General features: G+C 36.8%; 1 protein-coding gene across 1 annotated transcript in view; it reads right to left on the bottom strand.

Moving 5' to 3' along the window:
• Positions 1-20,115, bottom strand: part of LOC132544216 (S phase cyclin A-associated protein in the endoplasmic reticulum-like) — a 96,318-nt gene that overhangs the window by 57,188 nt on the left and 19,015 nt on the right. The window contains exons 3-16 of the mRNA XM_060207788.1: positions 15,954-16,240; positions 12,428-12,531; positions 11,186-11,317; positions 9,869-10,044; positions 8,405-9,258; positions 5,454-5,630; positions 4,935-5,004; positions 4,603-4,717; positions 4,032-4,143; positions 3,274-3,414; positions 2,703-2,804; positions 1,949-2,145; positions 1,266-1,347; positions 193-351 (exon numbers count right to left, since the gene is read on the bottom strand). Of these exons, the coding sequence (XP_060063771.1) occupies positions 193-351; positions 1,266-1,347; positions 1,949-2,145; positions 2,703-2,804; positions 3,274-3,414; positions 4,032-4,143; positions 4,603-4,717; positions 4,935-5,004; positions 5,454-5,630; positions 8,405-9,258; positions 9,869-10,044; positions 11,186-11,317; positions 12,428-12,531; positions 15,954-16,240 (2,708 nt within the window). The remainder of the gene's footprint in view (positions 1-192; positions 352-1,265; positions 1,348-1,948; positions 2,146-2,702; positions 2,805-3,273; positions 3,415-4,031; positions 4,144-4,602; positions 4,718-4,934; positions 5,005-5,453; positions 5,631-8,404; positions 9,259-9,868; positions 10,045-11,185; positions 11,318-12,427; positions 12,532-15,953; positions 16,241-20,115) is intronic.

The raw sequence follows: 20,115 nt of genomic DNA on the forward strand, positions 1-20,115 counted from the left end.
GTTACTGTATCTTAAAAAAAAAAAAATAATAATCATGAGAATCAAACAATAAATCCACAAGAACATATTTTCACACTTAAGTTGTGGGATATAACATTGTCAACATCTTAGTTTCTTAGTTATTTGTACGTGATGAGATCCACTGTACCTTGCTCTCATTTTACACTGTACAATGTCAATCTTTCCACTTACCAGAACATTACAAATGGTGCACAATTTCTTGGTGTCGTAGGGAGCAATGTTAGGCGGCTCGTTATGGTCCTCGGAGGACAGACGCAGGACGGTCATCTCAAATGCTTTTTCACGGATCTGTTGGAGAGCTTCTTGGTGACGCTGAGTGGACTCATCTTGCTAAAATGTGACCAGGGTAAACATGCAGTATTAAAATTTTCCTCCATTTTGTCATTAAGAATAATATCTAAGGTTTGACACTGACAAATCAATTTCTAATATTTTACTTCTACAATTGTAAGCAGATTACTTATTATAGAAAAGTGATATGAACAATGTTCCACTGTTTATTAAGAAGTTGTCTACATTTCACTGGTAAAACCACTAGGTACTATAAAACATTGATTTTATAAACTATATTCAGAGAATTATGTGTACTCATTCATTAAGGGTGATGTTTTAACATGATTACTATCTCAGGAAAAAATTCATTGAAAATTTTGAATTCACAAATGAATCAAACTATGAAGTTAATGCCTGATCCCTCATGACAGCTGTTTTCAAGCAAAAAAATGATACAAGGTGATTATTACCTGATATGAAGACAACTATAACATTTTTGCCACCGAAATACAGGAATTTTTCAAATTGATAAAAATTGATATCATCACTGCATCTTATATCATCAGTAGTGATGATATAACTTTTCTAATGATGATATAAATTTTGTAATTTTGACCAACCAGAGCAGTGACTTCTAGTCACTATGCTCATATTTGTTTTCCTGTTTAGATGCAAATAAAGTGTAGATTGAATAAGAAGCCTAATCAAAGTGGCATTGTTTTGTTGTCAAATGTGACGTTAACCTGTCTGATGTCATAGAATATGATAATATTTCCCGATTTTTTTAACACTGCTATATTTTGTTTTGATTGGCCTTTTTCATTTGGTTTCCTTTCAATAGATAATAAAAAGAAAACTGAATTATTCATTGTTTAATATCATCTACATTTTCTTCATATGAAAGAATATTCTATAGTTTTTCACTTGTGATTTATACTTTTGAAAAATATAGATGTTCTGAACATAGTTACCTTTTGTTGTATCTTTTTCTGTAGCTCCTGAATATGTGCTTGCTGTTGGGCATTGAGAGCGGCCAGTCGCTCCTCTCTTTCCCTGAACATAAATGATTTTACATTGTTGATAATATTCCCTATATTAAGTTTTGTTTGTTTAAATGTTGGCTCCAAGTATTCCCCTACTCCTTCAGTTAATCCTATAGCTTGATGGAAAGGGTTTATTACATATCTCTTCATTCCATCCAATTATCATTACCAAGTATGGATAGATAGTAAATGTATAAATTTTACTTGGGAAGAAAAAGAAGTATTCTGTCCAACCTCCTTCATGGACAAATATATCCTGACATAGAGCTTTCTTATCTTATCATAAGTCTTGATATATATTAATCATATTTTACCAGAGTCTTGGAATTCAATTTTTCCCAGTGCGTGACAAAGAAAGTGTCAGGATATTTCTATCTACTATACTTACTGTTCAGATCTTACAAAAACAATCCAGCATATTAAATTCAGTCAATATTAGTCTACTTACTATGCTATCTATGTGGTGTTTAAGGCAATAAAACAATTTATACTTTTTGACAATGTCTGTTCAATAATCCAGCCATTTTTTTCAATAAACATTGGTAAATGCAGTATCTGAGTTCGTATATATTGGCATCTTGTAAAGTTTCTGACACTTCATTTATACCAACCGTTCTTTTATCCTGAGGGCCTCCAATCGTTCCTTCTCCTTCTCCTGCTGTTGCTGTTCCACACGTGCATCACGTTGTTTGCGACGTTCCTCCATATCTTTCAGTTTAGCCTGTCGCTCAGCGTACAGTGCTCGCCTTCTCTCCTCTACAGCCGATTCCTTAGCCAGCTTTTCAACATGCTTTCTCTGACGTTCCTCCTGCAACAAAGCAAGAGACAGCATATTTGTGATTATGTCACAAATAAAGCAATCTAAAAATGTCAGTGTCAGTGACAACAACTTTAAACTGAACTTTGAATACTGTCTGGTTTTTTATTGCCAACTTGTGTAATGTGGAAAACTGTCCATATTGACAGAAATGATGAGTCCTTGTAATTTTCTAGTTTTGAATTAGCAATCCTGTTGGTTTCTGAATCCTTATGCTTATTGTTCTTTCTGTGAAGTGTTGTGCATTGTCTCACAACTGAAGGTGCATTTTCTTGATAAAGTAAAAGATGATTACAATAAATCTTGTAATCTACACATTACAAATTACTTGCCAAACTAACAAAAATTTGAATTCATCATGACAATATCATATTTTAATAGATGCCTATCAGATACCACTGAAATAGTTCCAAACTTCATTTAAAATTTAGTGAACAGGAGGGGGAGGGGAGGGATATAATATATATGCCACTCCCTCCCGTCATCAAATTAACATGGAGGTAGTCAATTCAAGAAGTATGATTTAAAGAAGCCAATAGAGACCATACCTCTATATTCTGAAGCCTTGCTTCAGACTCTTGATGTTTCGACATGATATCATGTCGCTTGTTTTGTGCATCCAGAGCATTGATGAAGGCTATCTCATTTGCCTGAAAAAAATAATAACTGGATTATTTTCATAAGAGTTCAATCATTAATTATCAATACAAAATGCTTCCATCTTACACAAACAGATGAAAACATTGAAACCTGAAAGCATTATACACCCCATACACACTATTATCTTTTGTGATTTATAACATAGTTTTATCAGATTGTATTCCGCTGTTGTAAAAATTTATGTTGTGACATAACTGATATCAAATGTCTGACATTTGATGTCTAAAACATGGCCTTTACCTAAGATTACATTTGAAATTTTATCTCTTAAACATGGCCTTGACCTTGGGCTACACTTGGTATATGATTTCTTAAACATGGCCTTGACCTTGGGCTACACTTGGTATATGATTTCTTAAACATGGCCTTGACCTTAAGTTACATTTGAAATTTTATCTCTTAAACATGGCCTTGACTTAAGGTTACGTTTGAAATTTTATTTCTAAAAGGATTGATTACCTTTGCCTCTTCTTCATGAGCTTTCTGTGCTTTCATTCTGAGCTGAAGGTGACGCTTCTCCTCGGCTCTCATCATTTTACTCTGAATCGTCCCCTTCCTCTGTCTCATCAACTCTTCCTTCCAAGCTCGTACCTCCTCAACCTAACAAAAATAATACATTCTGACATAAGACCTCCTATCTTATGGTAAAAAAGTGTAGCACTTCCTCTATCTGACTTCCTTTTCTACAGTGTGTAATGCATATTACACATACTTCCATTTCACAATGTTATTTTCGATATCAGTTTCTTAAAAATTTGTCAAACCCAGCTAGAAATATCTGTTGGACTAGTAGAAGAAAGGACATTTGTTCAGCACTCTTTTCATTATATGGGGTCAAAGGTGAAATCAAACTTTCCTTGGCTAAGTTTTATATCTGAATTTATATGGTGATTTTGCAAGTTATTTCTCATACTATTTAATTCCAAATTAGTTCTAAGAGAAGTAACTCTACTTTACAGGATACAAAAGATATGTAAGAGAGACAAATCTGGCGTGACTGTCATGCAGACAAACCTAGTTGTCAACAGTTTAATATTTCAGACATTGATTGTGACAGACCTGGATATATAAGTATGCTCATCAGAATTAAAAAAATCAATAAATATGTCCTTTTTCATGAACAACTAACCCTGGTCCAACTGGTCAAACCACAAAAATGATCTTGACACATACTGTTTCATTTAATTATCAGGGAATTATATTACTTTTGGTCTTACCTTTTTGGACAGTTCTCCAAGTCTCTCTGACTTTTCATGCATGAATTTTTCACGCAGTTCCCTGGCCTTGGCCTGCTTCTCTTCATGTCTCTTCCTGGACTCAGTAGGTGACCTGTAAACAATTTTACAAGATGTTTTACATCCTTGCTTCAAAAATACACATTCTAAAGAAAAATACAGGTAATTGTGTAAATGTATAGCCGGAAGAAAATTGTTTTATGCAACATAAATAGATTAAATAGAGCTAAAAACTGTATTTGGGCAACCTTACAATGTTTTTCCACAAAGTTCATAGTTGAACCCTAAAAATATTTTTCAATCATCTTTACAAGGATTGTTGGCTAGGTTCATAGTTAGACTCTGCAACAAGAAAGGACTATCCATGAATTATTAATATAGGAACATAAATCTGCCCTGGGTAGGGTTTAAGCCACACATCTTGGACCTTTATCTGTCAGAGATAGAAATGTTCAATGATATAAAATTAAGCTATTTATAGGGGCCCTTTCTTTACATTGTATTTCATATGATCTGGAAATATTAATGTACATATAGAGGCAGACAGTAATACCTGCGGCGAGAAGGCGAGGACAGCTTCTCATGCATGTGAACCCCATGACCGGGTGTCCTTGTCTCAGCTTCATCAACTATCTCTCCCCATGACCTCTTTGGCTTTCCCTCTGCATCTAAAATAGCAATAACAGGCTGTAATGACTGCAGCTGTTTAAACGAGCCTCTTCAGTGTCATATTTCATATTTAGCTAAATCTTGTTTGTAAATTTGTCCATAGCACTTCTACTTATTTTTAAAAAAAAATCATTGTGAATGAGTCACAGGAAAATTTAAGGACTCTGAAAGACTGATATACTTACCTGATCTATCTTAAAGTGATATAAGTTTTACCTTCATATTGGGCACAGAGAGTATCCCAGTCCAGAGTCTGTCCTGAAGCCTCCAATGAACTCATTGTGTTCTGCAAGTAGAGTACCAAATAAACTTTATCTTTTTAAAATTGATAATTTTAGACTTTTGATGTTTGTTGAAAACAAAAACTGGTGTCAAAGTTACACCACTTATGAATTGGTTGTGTGACAAATATGTAATTAATTTTCAACCTTCTCCTCATATCATTCCATTATCAATTATTTACATTATCTAATTTATTTACAAACTTGAACAAACTACAGGATCTTAAGTCAATGGTCCACATATCAAAACCTGTTGACAAATGGATTTTATTGAAATCTATATTTAATAACTGAATGTTGCTTTCACTAATCTTGTGTGAAAACAATGGGTCAATTAATTCTTTCCTGGACATAACATTGATTAAAACTTCACTTTCACATGTACATGTAATATAAAGCTACTGCATCCTCATGAGTCATGTAATAAATTATGGCTTAATAACAAAGAACATACCCCAAGTTCACTCTCTGTTTCCGTCTCTGTCTCAACCTCGATAACAGAGTTTTGTTCCTGAGCCAGAGCCTTCAGCCATGTCTCTTCCTCTTGTATGGCTGACTCCAGGGCCTGTTCTTGTTCTTCCTCTAGTTCACGTGTCAGTGTATCCTCCTCCTCAAACGCTGATGCTAATGCCTGTAACCAACCGACCACAGTATCCTACAGTTGATATAAGACTGATGATACTAATGCCTGTAACCAACCGACCACAGTATCCTACAGTTGATATAAGACTACTAATGATAACTAATACAGTTGATATAAGACTGATGATACTAACCAACTGATGACCAGAGTATGCTACAGTTGATATAAGACTGATGATACTAATGTTTGTAACTAACTGACCAGAGAATCCTACAGTTGATATAAGACTGATGATACTAATGTTTGTAACTAACTGACCACAGTATCCTACAGTTGATATAAGACTGATGATACTAATGTTTGTAAACGACCAACAGACCAGAGAATCCTACAGTTGATATAAGACTGATGATACTAATGTTTGTAACTAACTGACCAGAGAATCCTACAGTTGATATAAGACTGATGATACTAATGTTTGTAACTAACTGACCAGAGAATCCTACAGTTGATATAAGACTGATGATACTAATGTTTGTAACTAACTGACCAGAGAATCCTACAGTTGATATAAGACTGATGATACTAATGTTTGTAACTAACTAACTGACCAGAGAATCCTACAGTTGATATAAGACTGATGATACTAATGTTTGTAACTAACAGTTGATATAAGACTGATGATACTAATGTTTGTACCAGAGAATCCTACAGTTGATATAAGACTGATGATACTAATGTCTGTAACTAACTGACCAGAGAATCCTACAGTTGATATAAGACTGATGATACTAATGTTTGTAACTAACTGACCAGAGAATCCTACAGTTGATATAAGACTGATGATACTAATGTTTGTAACTAACTGACCAGAGAATCCTACAGTTGATATAAGACTGATGATACTAATGTTTGTAACTAACTGACCAGAGAATCCTACAGTTGATATAAGACTGATGATACTAATGTTTGTAACTAACTGACCAGAGAATCCTACAGTTGATATAAGACTGATGATACTAATGTTTGTAACTAAACTAACTGACCAGAGTATCCTACAGTTGATATAAGACTGATGATACTAAGAATCCTACAGTTGATATAAGACTGATGATACTAATGCCTGTAACCAACCGACCACAGTATCCTACAGTTGATATAAGACTGATGATACTAATGTTTGTAACTAACTGACCACAGTATCCTACAGTTGATATAAGACTGATGATACTAATGTTTGTAACTAACTGACCAGAGTATGCTACAGTTGATATAAGACTGATGATACTAATGTTTGTAACTAACTGACCAGAGAATCCTACAGTTGATATAAGACTAATGATACTAATGTTTGTAACTAACTAACCAGAGAATCCTACAGTTGATATAAGACTGATGATACTAATGTTTGTAACTAACTGACCAGAGAATCCTACAGTTGATATAAGACTGATGATACTAATGTTTGTAAACTGACCAGAGAATCCTACAGTTGATATAAGACTGATGATACTAAGACCAGAGAATCCTACAGTTGATATAAGACTGATGATACTAATGTTTGTAACTAACTGACCAGAGTATGCTACAGTTGATATAAGACTGATGATACTAATGTTTGTAACTAACTGACCAGAGTATGATACAGTTGATATAAGACTGATGATACTAATGTTTGTAACTAACTGACCAGAGAATCCTACAGTTGATATAAGACTACAGTTGATGATACTAATGTTTGTAACTAACTGACCAGAGAATCCTACAGTTGATATAAGACTGATGATACTAATGTTTGTAACTAACTGACCAGAGAATCCTACAGTTGATATAAGATGATACTAATGTTTGTAACTAACTGACCAGAGAATCCTACAGTTGATATAAGACTGATGATACTAATGTTTGTAACTAACTGACCAGAGTATGCTACAGTTGATATAAGACTGATGATACTAATGTTTGTAACTAACTGACCAGAGAATCCTACAGTTGATATAAGACTGATGATACTAATGTTTGTAACTAACTGACCAGAGTATGCTACAGTTGATATAAGACTGATGATACTAATGTTTGTAACTAACTGACCAGAGAATCCTACAGTTGATATAAGACTGATGATACTAATGTGACCAGAGAATCCTTGTATGATACTAATGTTTGTAACTAACTGACCAGAGACAGTTGATATAATGATACTAATGTTTGTAACTAATCTACAGTTGATATAAGACTGATGATACTAATGTTTGTAACTAACTGACCAGAGAATCCTACAGTTGATATAAGACTGATGATACTAATGTTTGTAACTAACTGACCAGAGAATCCTACAGTTGATATAAGACTGATGATACTAATGTTTGTAACTAACTGACCAGAGAATCCTACAGTTGATATAAGACTGATGATACTAATGTTTGTAACTAACTGACCAGAGAATCCTACAGTTGATATAAGACTGATGATACTAATGTTTGTAACTAACTGACCAGAGAATCCTACAGTTGATATAAGACTGATGATACTAATGTTTGTAACTAACTGACCAGAGAATCCTACAGTTAATTTAAAACTTGACAGCAGTATTTCAAACTGAGAGCAATTTTACCAATTAAACTGTATGCTTCCATCTAAGTTCTCAAGATATAACATTGATTTAGGATTGGATGGGATAGAAGGCCACAGGATGGACTTGTGTAACACTTTCTCTCTCTTTATACAGTAGCAACGGCAACCCAAGCAATTGAAATTTTTTGTCAAAACAGACATTAACAAAATATTTTTATAAAAACTTCCACAAAATGTGTTAAACTCACACTATCTAATTGGGCTGCATATGCATCATCTTCTTCGTCTTGTCTTCTGTCATTCTCTCGACGTTCAAACTCTCGTCTTTCTTCATCTTCATCTCTTTTAACATCCTGGGGTGATACTGGCTTTCCCTGGAGAGAAATGTCTAATGGCAATTCTGACCCCTGTTCACAATTACTAGGGGAAGTAGTTTTCAGATGATCATCCACTGGAGAATCTGCACATTGAACAACCAAAACAGAGTCTACCTCAATCTCCTTCTCTATTACCTTACTTAGAATCATACTAGTGTCCTCCTTAAGATCAAGGGACTGTGATTTCTGCTTTACTGTGTTAAAAGCTTGTCCTCTGGCTGATGTTGGAGATTTCCCTTTTGTTACTGAGCTACTATATGACATCTTTGATGCCACTGTTGGTTCAGAACTTCGACTTATACCAGATATATTTGGAGAAGATCTAGACACAGTAGGTGAAGATTTGTTCAGAGCTTGGCTCACTGCAACCCCACTAGTCCTTCCTGGCCTTGACACAGACAAGTCACTATGAGACGAGGCAATCTGCCGCCGACTCTCACTAGGACGATTTTCTTTTTCACTATCTTTACTATCAGTCCTCTGTCGAGGTGCATTTTTCTGATTTCCACTGGCAACAGTTTTTTTAGCTAAAGGGCTTTTTTCGATTTTAGTTTGCCCAGGTTTACCACTTTTACCAGCATGAGGGTCAGACAAGGTCCGTTTTAAATTCTTACGTCCAAGGTTCTGTCCAACCCCTGTCAGATTTTCCAGGGACCTCTGTGAAGGTGAATGTCGTGCTTTAGATTTACTTCCCCTTTGTACAGTCTCCCATCCTTCATTGTCATCTGTAACATAGAAATATATATCTATGCCAGATGTGCTCAATCAAGAAAATTTGACATAAATAAAATTCAGTAGGTATAACAATCTGCTCTACTCAATTAATGAAAGTATTGGGATCATTAGGTTTTTTTTTGTTGTTGTTTTGTTTGTTTTTTTGTTTTTTCATATTTCTGATATCCAGACTTGTAAAGTGAAAATGAGAGCCAATCAGTGACTAAAAACCATAACATTTAAACAAGTATCTTGTCATCATGACTAAGAATACACGTACTATTGATTTCTTAACACTCGTAATAACATGGAATGTACCATTCTTCAATTTCTTTCCACAAACTAAATAATCAAAAACGTTTCTACAATAGAGACCACTATGACATTTTTCAGATATTATCAATTATCAGAATAAAACTTCTATTCAAATTAAGACATCCACTCCAGCCAAATGATTTATCAAAATTTACTTTGTAACTCTTAATAATGTTGAACCTTTAATGTATCTGGGACACTCCACAGTTTAAAAGGTGGTGGTAACAGATGAAATAGCACAAGATGTGCCCTGCACAATGCTGGGCTCAGACTGACAGCCAAACTCAACAAGGTGTAATATCATACCCTCAATGGTAGTACTGCCGTCTGTTTCAGGCTCAGATGCAGAGATCCCATTCTGTGTGACTGGTGGTGGTGGAAGGGGAAGAGTGCTGGTAGGGGAGACAACTTCAGGCATATCAGCAGAACTCACAGCTGTCACTTTGCCCTTTACCTTGTCTGCCCAACTACTCTGTGTTGGACTACAGAAATAAAAGAGAAGAAAACGTTAACTCTGGTAATAACAAATCAAGTAAACTCTAAAAGGTGATGTTACATACATCCTGTCACAATACTTTTAATTTATGATTTAAAAATCCTATTCCATACTGATTTCACTCCTTGGATACTGGTACTCATCAAATGTCTACTTCAGAAGTATAACACTGCCGAATATTTTTAAACCACAAGTAGGCAATTTCAACAACCTTTGTCTGATATTGCTGAAGTTATCATAATTATTAATAAGCATAAATAAAGTAATTGAGTTTTCAATGTTTTTCAATACATGCAGTTCTATTTGGCAATAAGTACATGTATTTGTATAGCAGATAATTGACAACCAGTATTAGGAGGAACTCAGACCCCTGTAAACAGTCACAACAGAATAGCTGGCAACATCACAAAACAAATGTGTAATTAAGCCCTGTAATATTGAAAGCATCAGGCACATAATTATACATGATCAGCATTCCTGCCACTGTGACAGACATTCTACAAACAATATAATGATGTATATATACACACATATATATATAGAATATAGCGACATTGTACAACAGTTAATTAAGTTATCCTCCAATTTCTACAAAATCAATACATGTACTTATATTGCCTGATTAATACATAGGCTTTCTAATCCAGTGCGTCATTATGTTCCCCTGATATATATCAGATATATTAAAACACAGGTCAACAATGTATGAAAAACCATTGGATCAAAATTTTACATAGAACAATGGACCAGTTAAAACATAACAAACCAATCAAAACTTTACAAAAAATCACAGAACCAATCAAACTTCAGCACAAAATGGAGAACCAATCAAAACTTTAAATGACAGAAACCAGTCAAACTTAACATGAAACACAAAACCAATGAAAATTTTACACATCACAGATAACTAATCAAAACTTTACACAATACATTACACAAATCAAAATGGGAAGTAAATAAAACCTACAAGTATCTGATGACAGAAACCAATCAAATCTTTACAATAAACGGGAAGCAATCAAAACTAGAAAAAAAGTTTAAATGGTTCTCTGACAAGCGAGAATCAAGCAATAGTTAGTACAAACAGGCAAAATTCACTACAGCCTATTAGCAGAAACAATCATTACTCAGATCTCTGCTCCGTGAAGGTGAGCACTCTCTGGGCGGGACTCGGGGAGCTTGTACTCCTGCCATGACTCTGGGCACCAGCACTTTTACCTGGCGACATTTTTCTCACTTCCCATGCTATTGATGTTGGCCTGAAAACAGTGCAAATAAAATCAAAGTAAAGCAAATTAAAATAAAGAAACTGTAAGCAGGTTTCCCTTCCAACAGAAGCAAATTAAAATAAAAAATCATGATATCCCATCCCCACTTTAAAAAAAATGACGAGAGATAAATACCACATTCACAAAGAGTCCAATAGGTCTCAAATTAGGGGTAGTATTTATTATAGGACAATGATATACCCCTGTTCTTCTAAAATACCAGACATGGGCTTATTGCCAAACACAGTAAGTCATGGATGTAGACAATAAATAGAGGATGACAATGATTTTTTGATTCAGCAGCAAATGCATTACACATGCAGGCATAATGCAGCAGGCAGACACAATAACAACAAGCCTATCACATGCATGCACAGAATACTTTTAGCCTGGTAATATATTAACAAACTCCTAACATATGTGTTTTCATTGAGGTGAAAAACAATCCCCCAGTGTAGAGCAACCTTAAGAATCATTCATGTGTATCAAGTTTCACAAGTGGCAAATGTGATGCAATTATCTCAGATAAATTTTGTATGAAAATCTGTAGCATGAATAAACATATAACTCCCAGAAACAGTGACTGAAGATAAACTGCAAGTACACAAACTTAATCCCGTGAAGGAGTAAGACAAAGTGAATTCCATACAGACAAATTTTCATTTTATTCATCACAGATCTGTTGTACATGTTATGTTATACATATACATACCAATATTCAATTTTTTTACCCGATAAAATATTACTTGGACAAAGGATTTATATCTTAATGTTTTACAAGTCTATTAGAATCATCAAATCTTGGAAAGATACTTGCTATTTTATGTTTTCAAAATGTTTATTACTAACCCTATGCAGTAGTTTATGACCGTAAATCAAGATCAGACCACAAACTGTGTATAAGTTTACTGTATATGGATATAACAATTGAACTAAATAAATAATGGCAAATTCTAATAACCTCCTAAATGATGTATCTAAAGATATCTTTCTATATAAACTCCCCAAAATTCTTTTATCACTGAACGAAGACCTCTTCAAGGGAGATAACACTAATATGACTGTTTGTATCAATTCTTGACCAGTATATCAATCACTGACCTGTCTCCATCTTTAGCAGATTCCTCAAAGGCACGCAGCATGTGAAGTCTTTCTATAAGAGATTTAAAGTCGCGTGTACTTTGTTCCAGCATCATGATCACTTCCTGTAAACAAAATATCATAATGATCAGTTCCTGTACACAGAATATCATAATAATCACTTCCTGTACACAAAATATCATAATAATCACATCCTGTAAACAAAATATCATCACGATCACTTCCTGTAAACAAAATATCATCACGATCACTTCCTGTAAACAAAATATCATCACGATCACTTCCTGTAAACAAAATATCATCACGATCACTTCATGTACACAAAATATCATCACGATCACTTCCTGTAAACAAAATATCATAATGATCACTTCCTGTACACAAAATATCATAATAATCACTTCCTGTAAACAAAATATCATCACGATCACTTCCTGTAAACAAAATATCATCACGATCACTTCCTGTAAACAAAATATCATAATGATCACTTCCTGTACACAAAATATCATAATAATCACTTCCTGTAAACAAAATATCATCACGATCACTTCCTGTAAACAAAATATCATCACGATCACTTCCTGTAAACAAAATATCATAATGATCACTTCCTGTACACAAAATATCATAATAATCACTTCCTGTAAACAAAATATCATCACGATCACTTCCTGTAAACAAAATATCATAATGATCACTTCCTGTACACAAAATATCATAATAATCACTTCCTGTACACAAAATATCATCATGATCACTTCCTGTACACAAAATATCATCATGATCACTTCCTGTACACAAAATATCATCATGAATTTCTTATTTCTTATTGTTATCATCAATCTCTGATTTCTTATTGTGTTTCTTTTTTGAGATACGAAATAGGAATATTAGATATTGATTATTGTCAATGACAGCCCTCTTCTTCTTCTGATTATTGATCTTGTAAGTACATTAGGACCTAGTATATTATACCAAGTCCATGTATGATTTTCAAAAGACAGTAAATAACAAGTTGGTAGACAGGTACATATTGCTGATTATATATACAATGTTCCAGACAGCATGTTTGCTGCTTCCATTTCAAGCAAACATACATTGACTGCAGCTTGACAAAAGTATTTCACCTGTTTCTTACAGACACAAACTAGTCTACATCACTAGCATCTTGATTCCAGTTATATTAATTTCTTGTAGAAACTACTTACCATAACCTTGTATCATCAGTGACATTTTCATAAAAGAAAATCAATTTTAAAATTTTAATTTTGAAACATCAAGTAAACATCTATTTAATAGAATTATATTTTTTCTAACTTTCAACTTGAAATCAGACTACCTCTAACAATCTCCAACATACCTATTTACTATCCCTTCCTACCTCCTATTTATCCATACCTACCTCCCTACCTCCTATCTATCCCTACCTACCTCGTATCTATCCCTACCTTCCTCCTTACTATCACTACCTACCTCCTATCTATCCCTACCTACCTCCTAACTATCCCTACCTCCCTCCTAACTATCCCTACCTACCTCCTATCTATCCCTACCTACCTCCTAACTATCCCTACCTACCTCCTATATATCCCCTACCTACCTCCTAACTATCACTACCTACCTCCTAACTATATCTACCTACCTCCTATATATCCCTACCTACCTCTTAACTATCCCTACCTACCTCCTAAATATCCCCTACCTACCTCCTAACTACAACTTCCTACCTCCTAACTATCCCTACCTACCTCCTAAATATCCATACCTACCTCCTATCTATCCATACCTACCTCCACCTCCTATCTATCCCTACCTACCTCCTATCTATCCCTACCTCCCTCCTAACTATCCCCTTCCTACCTCCTATCTATCCCTACCTACCTCCTAACTATCCCTACCTACCTCCTATATATCCCCTACCTACCTCCTAACTATCACTACCTACCTCCTAACTATATCTACCTACCTCCTATATATTCCTACCTACCTCCTAACTATCCCTACCTACCTCCTATATATCCCCTACCTACCTCCTAACTACAACTACCTACCTCCTAACTATCCATACCTACCTCCTATCTATCCATACCTACCCTCCACCTCCTATCTATCCCTACCTCCCTCCTAACTATCCCCTACCTACCTCCTAACTATCCCTATCTACCTTCTAATTATCCCTACCTACCTCTTAACTATCCCTACCTACCCTATATATATCCCCTACCTACCTCCTAACTACCCCTACCTACCTCCTATCTATCCCTACCTACCTCCTAACTATCCCTACCTACCTCCTATATATCCCCTACCTACCTCCTAACTATCCCTACCTACCTCTTATCTATCCCTACCTACCTCCTAACTATCCCTATCTACCTTCTAATTATCCCTACCTACCTCTTAACTATCCCTACCTACCCTATATATATCCCCTACCTACCTCCTAACTATCCCTACCTACCTCCTATCTCTCAATACCTACCTCCTATCTATCCCTACCTACCTCCTATTTATCCCCTACCTACCTCCTATCTATCCCTACCTACCTCCTATTTATCCCCCACCTACCTCCTATATATCCCTACGTACCTCCTAACTATCCCTACCTACCTCCTATATATCCCCTACCTAATTCCTAACTATCCCTACCTACCTCCTATATATCCCCTACCTACCTCCTATCTTTCCCTACCTAGTTCTAACTATCCATACCTACCTCCTATCTATCCCTATCTACCTTCTAACTATCCCAATCTATCCTAACTATCCTCACCTACCCTTACCTAACCTCCACCTACCCCTAACTATCTCCCACCTTTAACCTCCACCTACCCCTAACTATCTCCCACCTTTAACCTCCACCTACCCCTAACTATCTCCCACCTTTAACCTCCACCTATCCCTAACTATCTCCCACCTTTAACCTCCACCTACCCCTAACTATCTCCCACCTTTAACCTCCACCTATCCCTAACTATCTCCCACCTTTAACCTCCACCTACCCCTAACTATCTTCCACCTTTAACCTCCACCTACCCCTAACTATCGCCCACCTTTAACCTCCACCTATCCCTAACTATCTCCCACCCTGTTCCTTATAATTCCCGCTCCCCCACTTCCAATAGTTTATCCTTACTATCCCTATGTAACTGCTAACTATCCTCAATCATCCTCCTAATTATCCCCATCCACTCCTTAACTATGACCTCCTACCTCATAACTATCCCTCATACCTACCCCTTAACTATCACACACCTGACCCTACATATCTCCCTCTTACCTGACACTAAAGAACCCCCAAAATGACATGATAGAGCCACAGACAGTGAACCAGGATGTGCCAACTAAATATGACAGATTCTAACAAAAAAGAATTATTTGTTGGAAAAGAGCTTGAACATTCAGAGAAAAAGCAGTAGCTCTATATTGCTATTTGTCACTCCTGAACAATTCTTTAAGGATTATCAACAATATCTATATAATTACATAACCAATAGTTAGGCAATCTCGTATCAAATCTCACCTTGCATTCTACAACACTCTCGTCCTGTTCACATGTTTCATATATTGCATCCACTGCTCGTTGTAGATTGTCAAACAGGAACTTCCAGTACCGAGCTCGCAGGTCAGGTTTACGTAACCCACTGTCAGACTTGGGTGACTTGAGTAATTCTTGCTGAGACTTCTGCTGAATAAGAGCATAATCATCTGAGGCCTTCCTCTTTGGAGGCGTGACATTTCGGTGTGGATTTTGGTCCTTCAGTGGATGTTTCCTTCCCCCCATTCTACCCATGGGTAAAACTTGTTGACCTGTGAAATAGAAAACTCTGCGTTAATTTAACAAACAACTTCTGTATGTAGCTGATTGTACACAATGTACCTGTAATGCACAACAGCTTGCATAAATGAAATTTACCAATTTGTAATAATACAAACATTTCAGATATTTTTATCGGTTTTGATCCCATTGTTATATAGCAGAGCCAAGATGTAACATGTGTCCATCCAAGTGATAATGATTTGAACACTTGAGAAACACAATCCAATTAAATCAATGCTGTATATATACATATATCCCATCAGTTACTCTCACTAAACCAAAAGTGATCGCTTGTTAATTGCACAACAATCAATGACTGACAATCATGGCAATATGGTATATCACTGTCTATCTGGCCATAATGCACTGATCACAACAACTTCATATTTAACGACATCTAATTCTGTGTTGTTGAATGATCTGATAAAATCAACCAAGTAGAACCTTCAATAAACCCTGGGTCCAATATTTCTGTCACAAATTAGGAGAATAGGATTTTTATATATAATCAGTAATTTTTGTAGGCTTTTAAGTTGAGTCCAGAACATCCATTCCAAACTTTGATGAGATCCCAATACTAAGAGATATAGTGGGATCTCAAAATTTGAGCAGGTTCTACAGGAAAAACATGAGCCCAGGACCTAAACATCAGAGTTCCAAAAAATGTGGCATAATAATAGGATACTGACTTAATATTTGTTGGTGATTCTACAAAACAGTAATAGATGGGAGTGAGATTTTAATTAGACATAGGCTTAATACTGCCTAAACATAATACTAAACTGGTGGTAAGTGTGCAGCACCAACTTATACTGATATACTGACGGTATGTAACTACACTGTACCGACATACTGACGGTATGTAACTACACTGTACCGACATACTGGCTGTATGTAACTAAACTGTACCGACATACTGGCGGTATGTAACTACACTGTACCGACATACTGACGGTATGTAACTACACTGTACCGACATACTGGCGGTATGTAACTACACTGTACCGACATACTGGCGGTATGTAACTACACTGTACCGACATACTGGCCGTATGTAACTACACTGTACCGACATACTGGCGGTATGTAACTACACTGTACCGACATACTGGCGGTATGTAACTACACTGTACCGACATACTGGCGGTATGTAACTACACTGTACCGACATACTGGCCGTATGTAACTACACTGTACCGACATACTGGCGGTATGTAACTACACTGTACCGACATACTGGCGGTATGTAACTACACTGTACCGACATACTGGCGGTATGTAACTACACTGTACCGACATACTGGCGGTATGTAACTACACTGTACCGACATACTGGCGGTATGTAACTACACTGTACCGACATACTGGCCGTATGTAACTACACTGTACCGACATACTGGCGGTATGTAACTACACTGTACCGACATACTGGCGGTATGTAACTACACTGTACCGACATACTGGCGGTATGTAACTACACTGTACCGACATACTGGCGGTATGTAACTACACTGTACCGACATACTGGCGGTATGTAACTACACTGTCCGACATACTGGCGGTATGTAACTACACTGTCCGACATAGTGGCGGTATGTAACTACACTGTACCGACATACTGACGGTATGTAACTACACTGTCCGACATACTGACGGTATGTAACTACACTGTACCGACATACTGACGGTATGTAACTACACTGTACCGACATACTGGCGGTATGTAACTACACTGTCCGACATACTGACGGTATGTAACTACACTGTACCGACATACTGACGGTATGTAACTACACTGTACCGACATAGTGGCGGTATGTAACTACACTGTACCGACATACTGGCGGTATGTAACTACACTGTACCGACATACTGGCGGTATGTAACTACACTGTACCGACATACTGGCGGTATGTAACTACACTGTACCGACATACTGGCGGTATGTAACTACACTGTACCGACATACTGGCGGTATGTAACTACACTGTACCGACATCCTGGCTGTATGTAACTACACCGTACCGTCATACTGGCGGTATGTAACTACACTGTACTGACATACTGGCGGTATGTAACTACACTGTACCGACATACTGGCGGTATGTACATACTGGCGGTATGTAACTACACTGTACCGACATACTGGCGGTATGTAACTACACTGTACCGACATACTGGCGGTATGTAACTACACTGTACCGACATAGTGGCGGTATGTAACTACACTGTACCGACATACTGGCCGTATGTAACTACACTGTACCGACATACTGGCCGTATGTAACTACACTGTACCGACATACTGGCGGTATGGATATACGGTATGTAACTACACTGTACCGACATACTGGCGGTATGTAACTACACTGTACCGACCGACATACTGGCGGTATGTAACTACACTGTCCTGATATACTGGCGGTATGTAACTAAACTGTACCGACATACTGGCGGTATGTAACTACACTGTACCGACATACTGGCGGTATGTAACTACACTGTACCGACATACTGGCGGTATGTAACTACCGACATACTGACGGTATGTAACTACACTGTACCGACATACTGACGGTATGTATGTAACTACACTGTACACTGTACCGACATACTGGCGGTATGTAACTACTGTACTGTAACTACACTGTACCGACATACTGGCGGTATGTAACTACACTGTCCTGATATACTGACAGTATGTAACTACACTGTACTGATATACTGACGGTATGTAACTACACTGTACCGACATACTGACGGTATGTAACTACACTGTACCGACATACTGACGGTATGTAACTACACTGTACTGATATACTGACGGTATGTAACTACACTGTACCGACATACTGGCCGTATGTAACTACACTGTACCGACATACTGGCGGTATGTAACTACACTGTACTGATATACTGACAGTATGTAACTACACTGTACCGACATACTGGCCGTATGTAACTACACTGTACCGACATACTGGCGGTATGTAACTACACTGTACTGATATACTGACGGTATGTAACTACACTGTACCGACATACTGGCCGTATGTAACTACACTGTACTGATATACTGACAGTATGTAACTACACTGTACTGATATACTGACAGTATGTAACTACACTGTACTGATATACTGACGGTATGTAACTACACTGTACTGATATACTGACGGTATGTAACTACACTGTACCGACATACTGGCGGTATGTAACTACACTGTACCGACATACTGGCGGTATGTAACTACACTGTACCGACATACTGACGGTATGTAACTACACTGTACCGACATACTGGCGGTATGTAACTACACTGTACCGACATACTGGCGGTATGTAACTACACTGTACCGACATACTGGCGGTATGTAACTACACTGTCCGACATACTGGCTGTATGTAACTAAACTGTACTGACATACTGGCGGTATGTAACTACACTGTACCGACATACTGGCGGTATGTAACTACACTGTACCGACATACTGACGGTATGTAACTACACTGTACCGACATACTGGCGGTATGTAACTACACTGTACTGATATACTGACGGTATGTAACTACACTGTACTGATATACTGACAGTATGTAACTACACTGTATAGCATTTTTTAAAAGCTTTGTGGGATAAATGCATAAGAATGGCTAATTCTTAACCTTGATATGACAAGTATAACAGTATTTACAGGCATAGCCAGATCTGACACACTTGCACATGTAGCATGTAGCATGATATGCACAATGTACCAGCCAATATCATCATAATAATCTATGTCTGTGAAGGAAACAACATCTACTGTTGTAAGGCTTTGTCTGCTAGACGCTAAATCCATCCTTATTTGGAGACAATATATCC

The sequence above is a fragment of the Ylistrum balloti genome, unplaced genomic scaffold (assembly GCF_031769215.1).
Source record: "Ylistrum balloti isolate Yb309-2 unplaced genomic scaffold, AGI_CSIRO_Ybal_v1 Utg369782, whole genome shotgun sequence".
Lineage (NCBI taxonomy): Eukaryota > Metazoa > Mollusca > Bivalvia > Pectinida > Pectinidae > Ylistrum > Ylistrum balloti.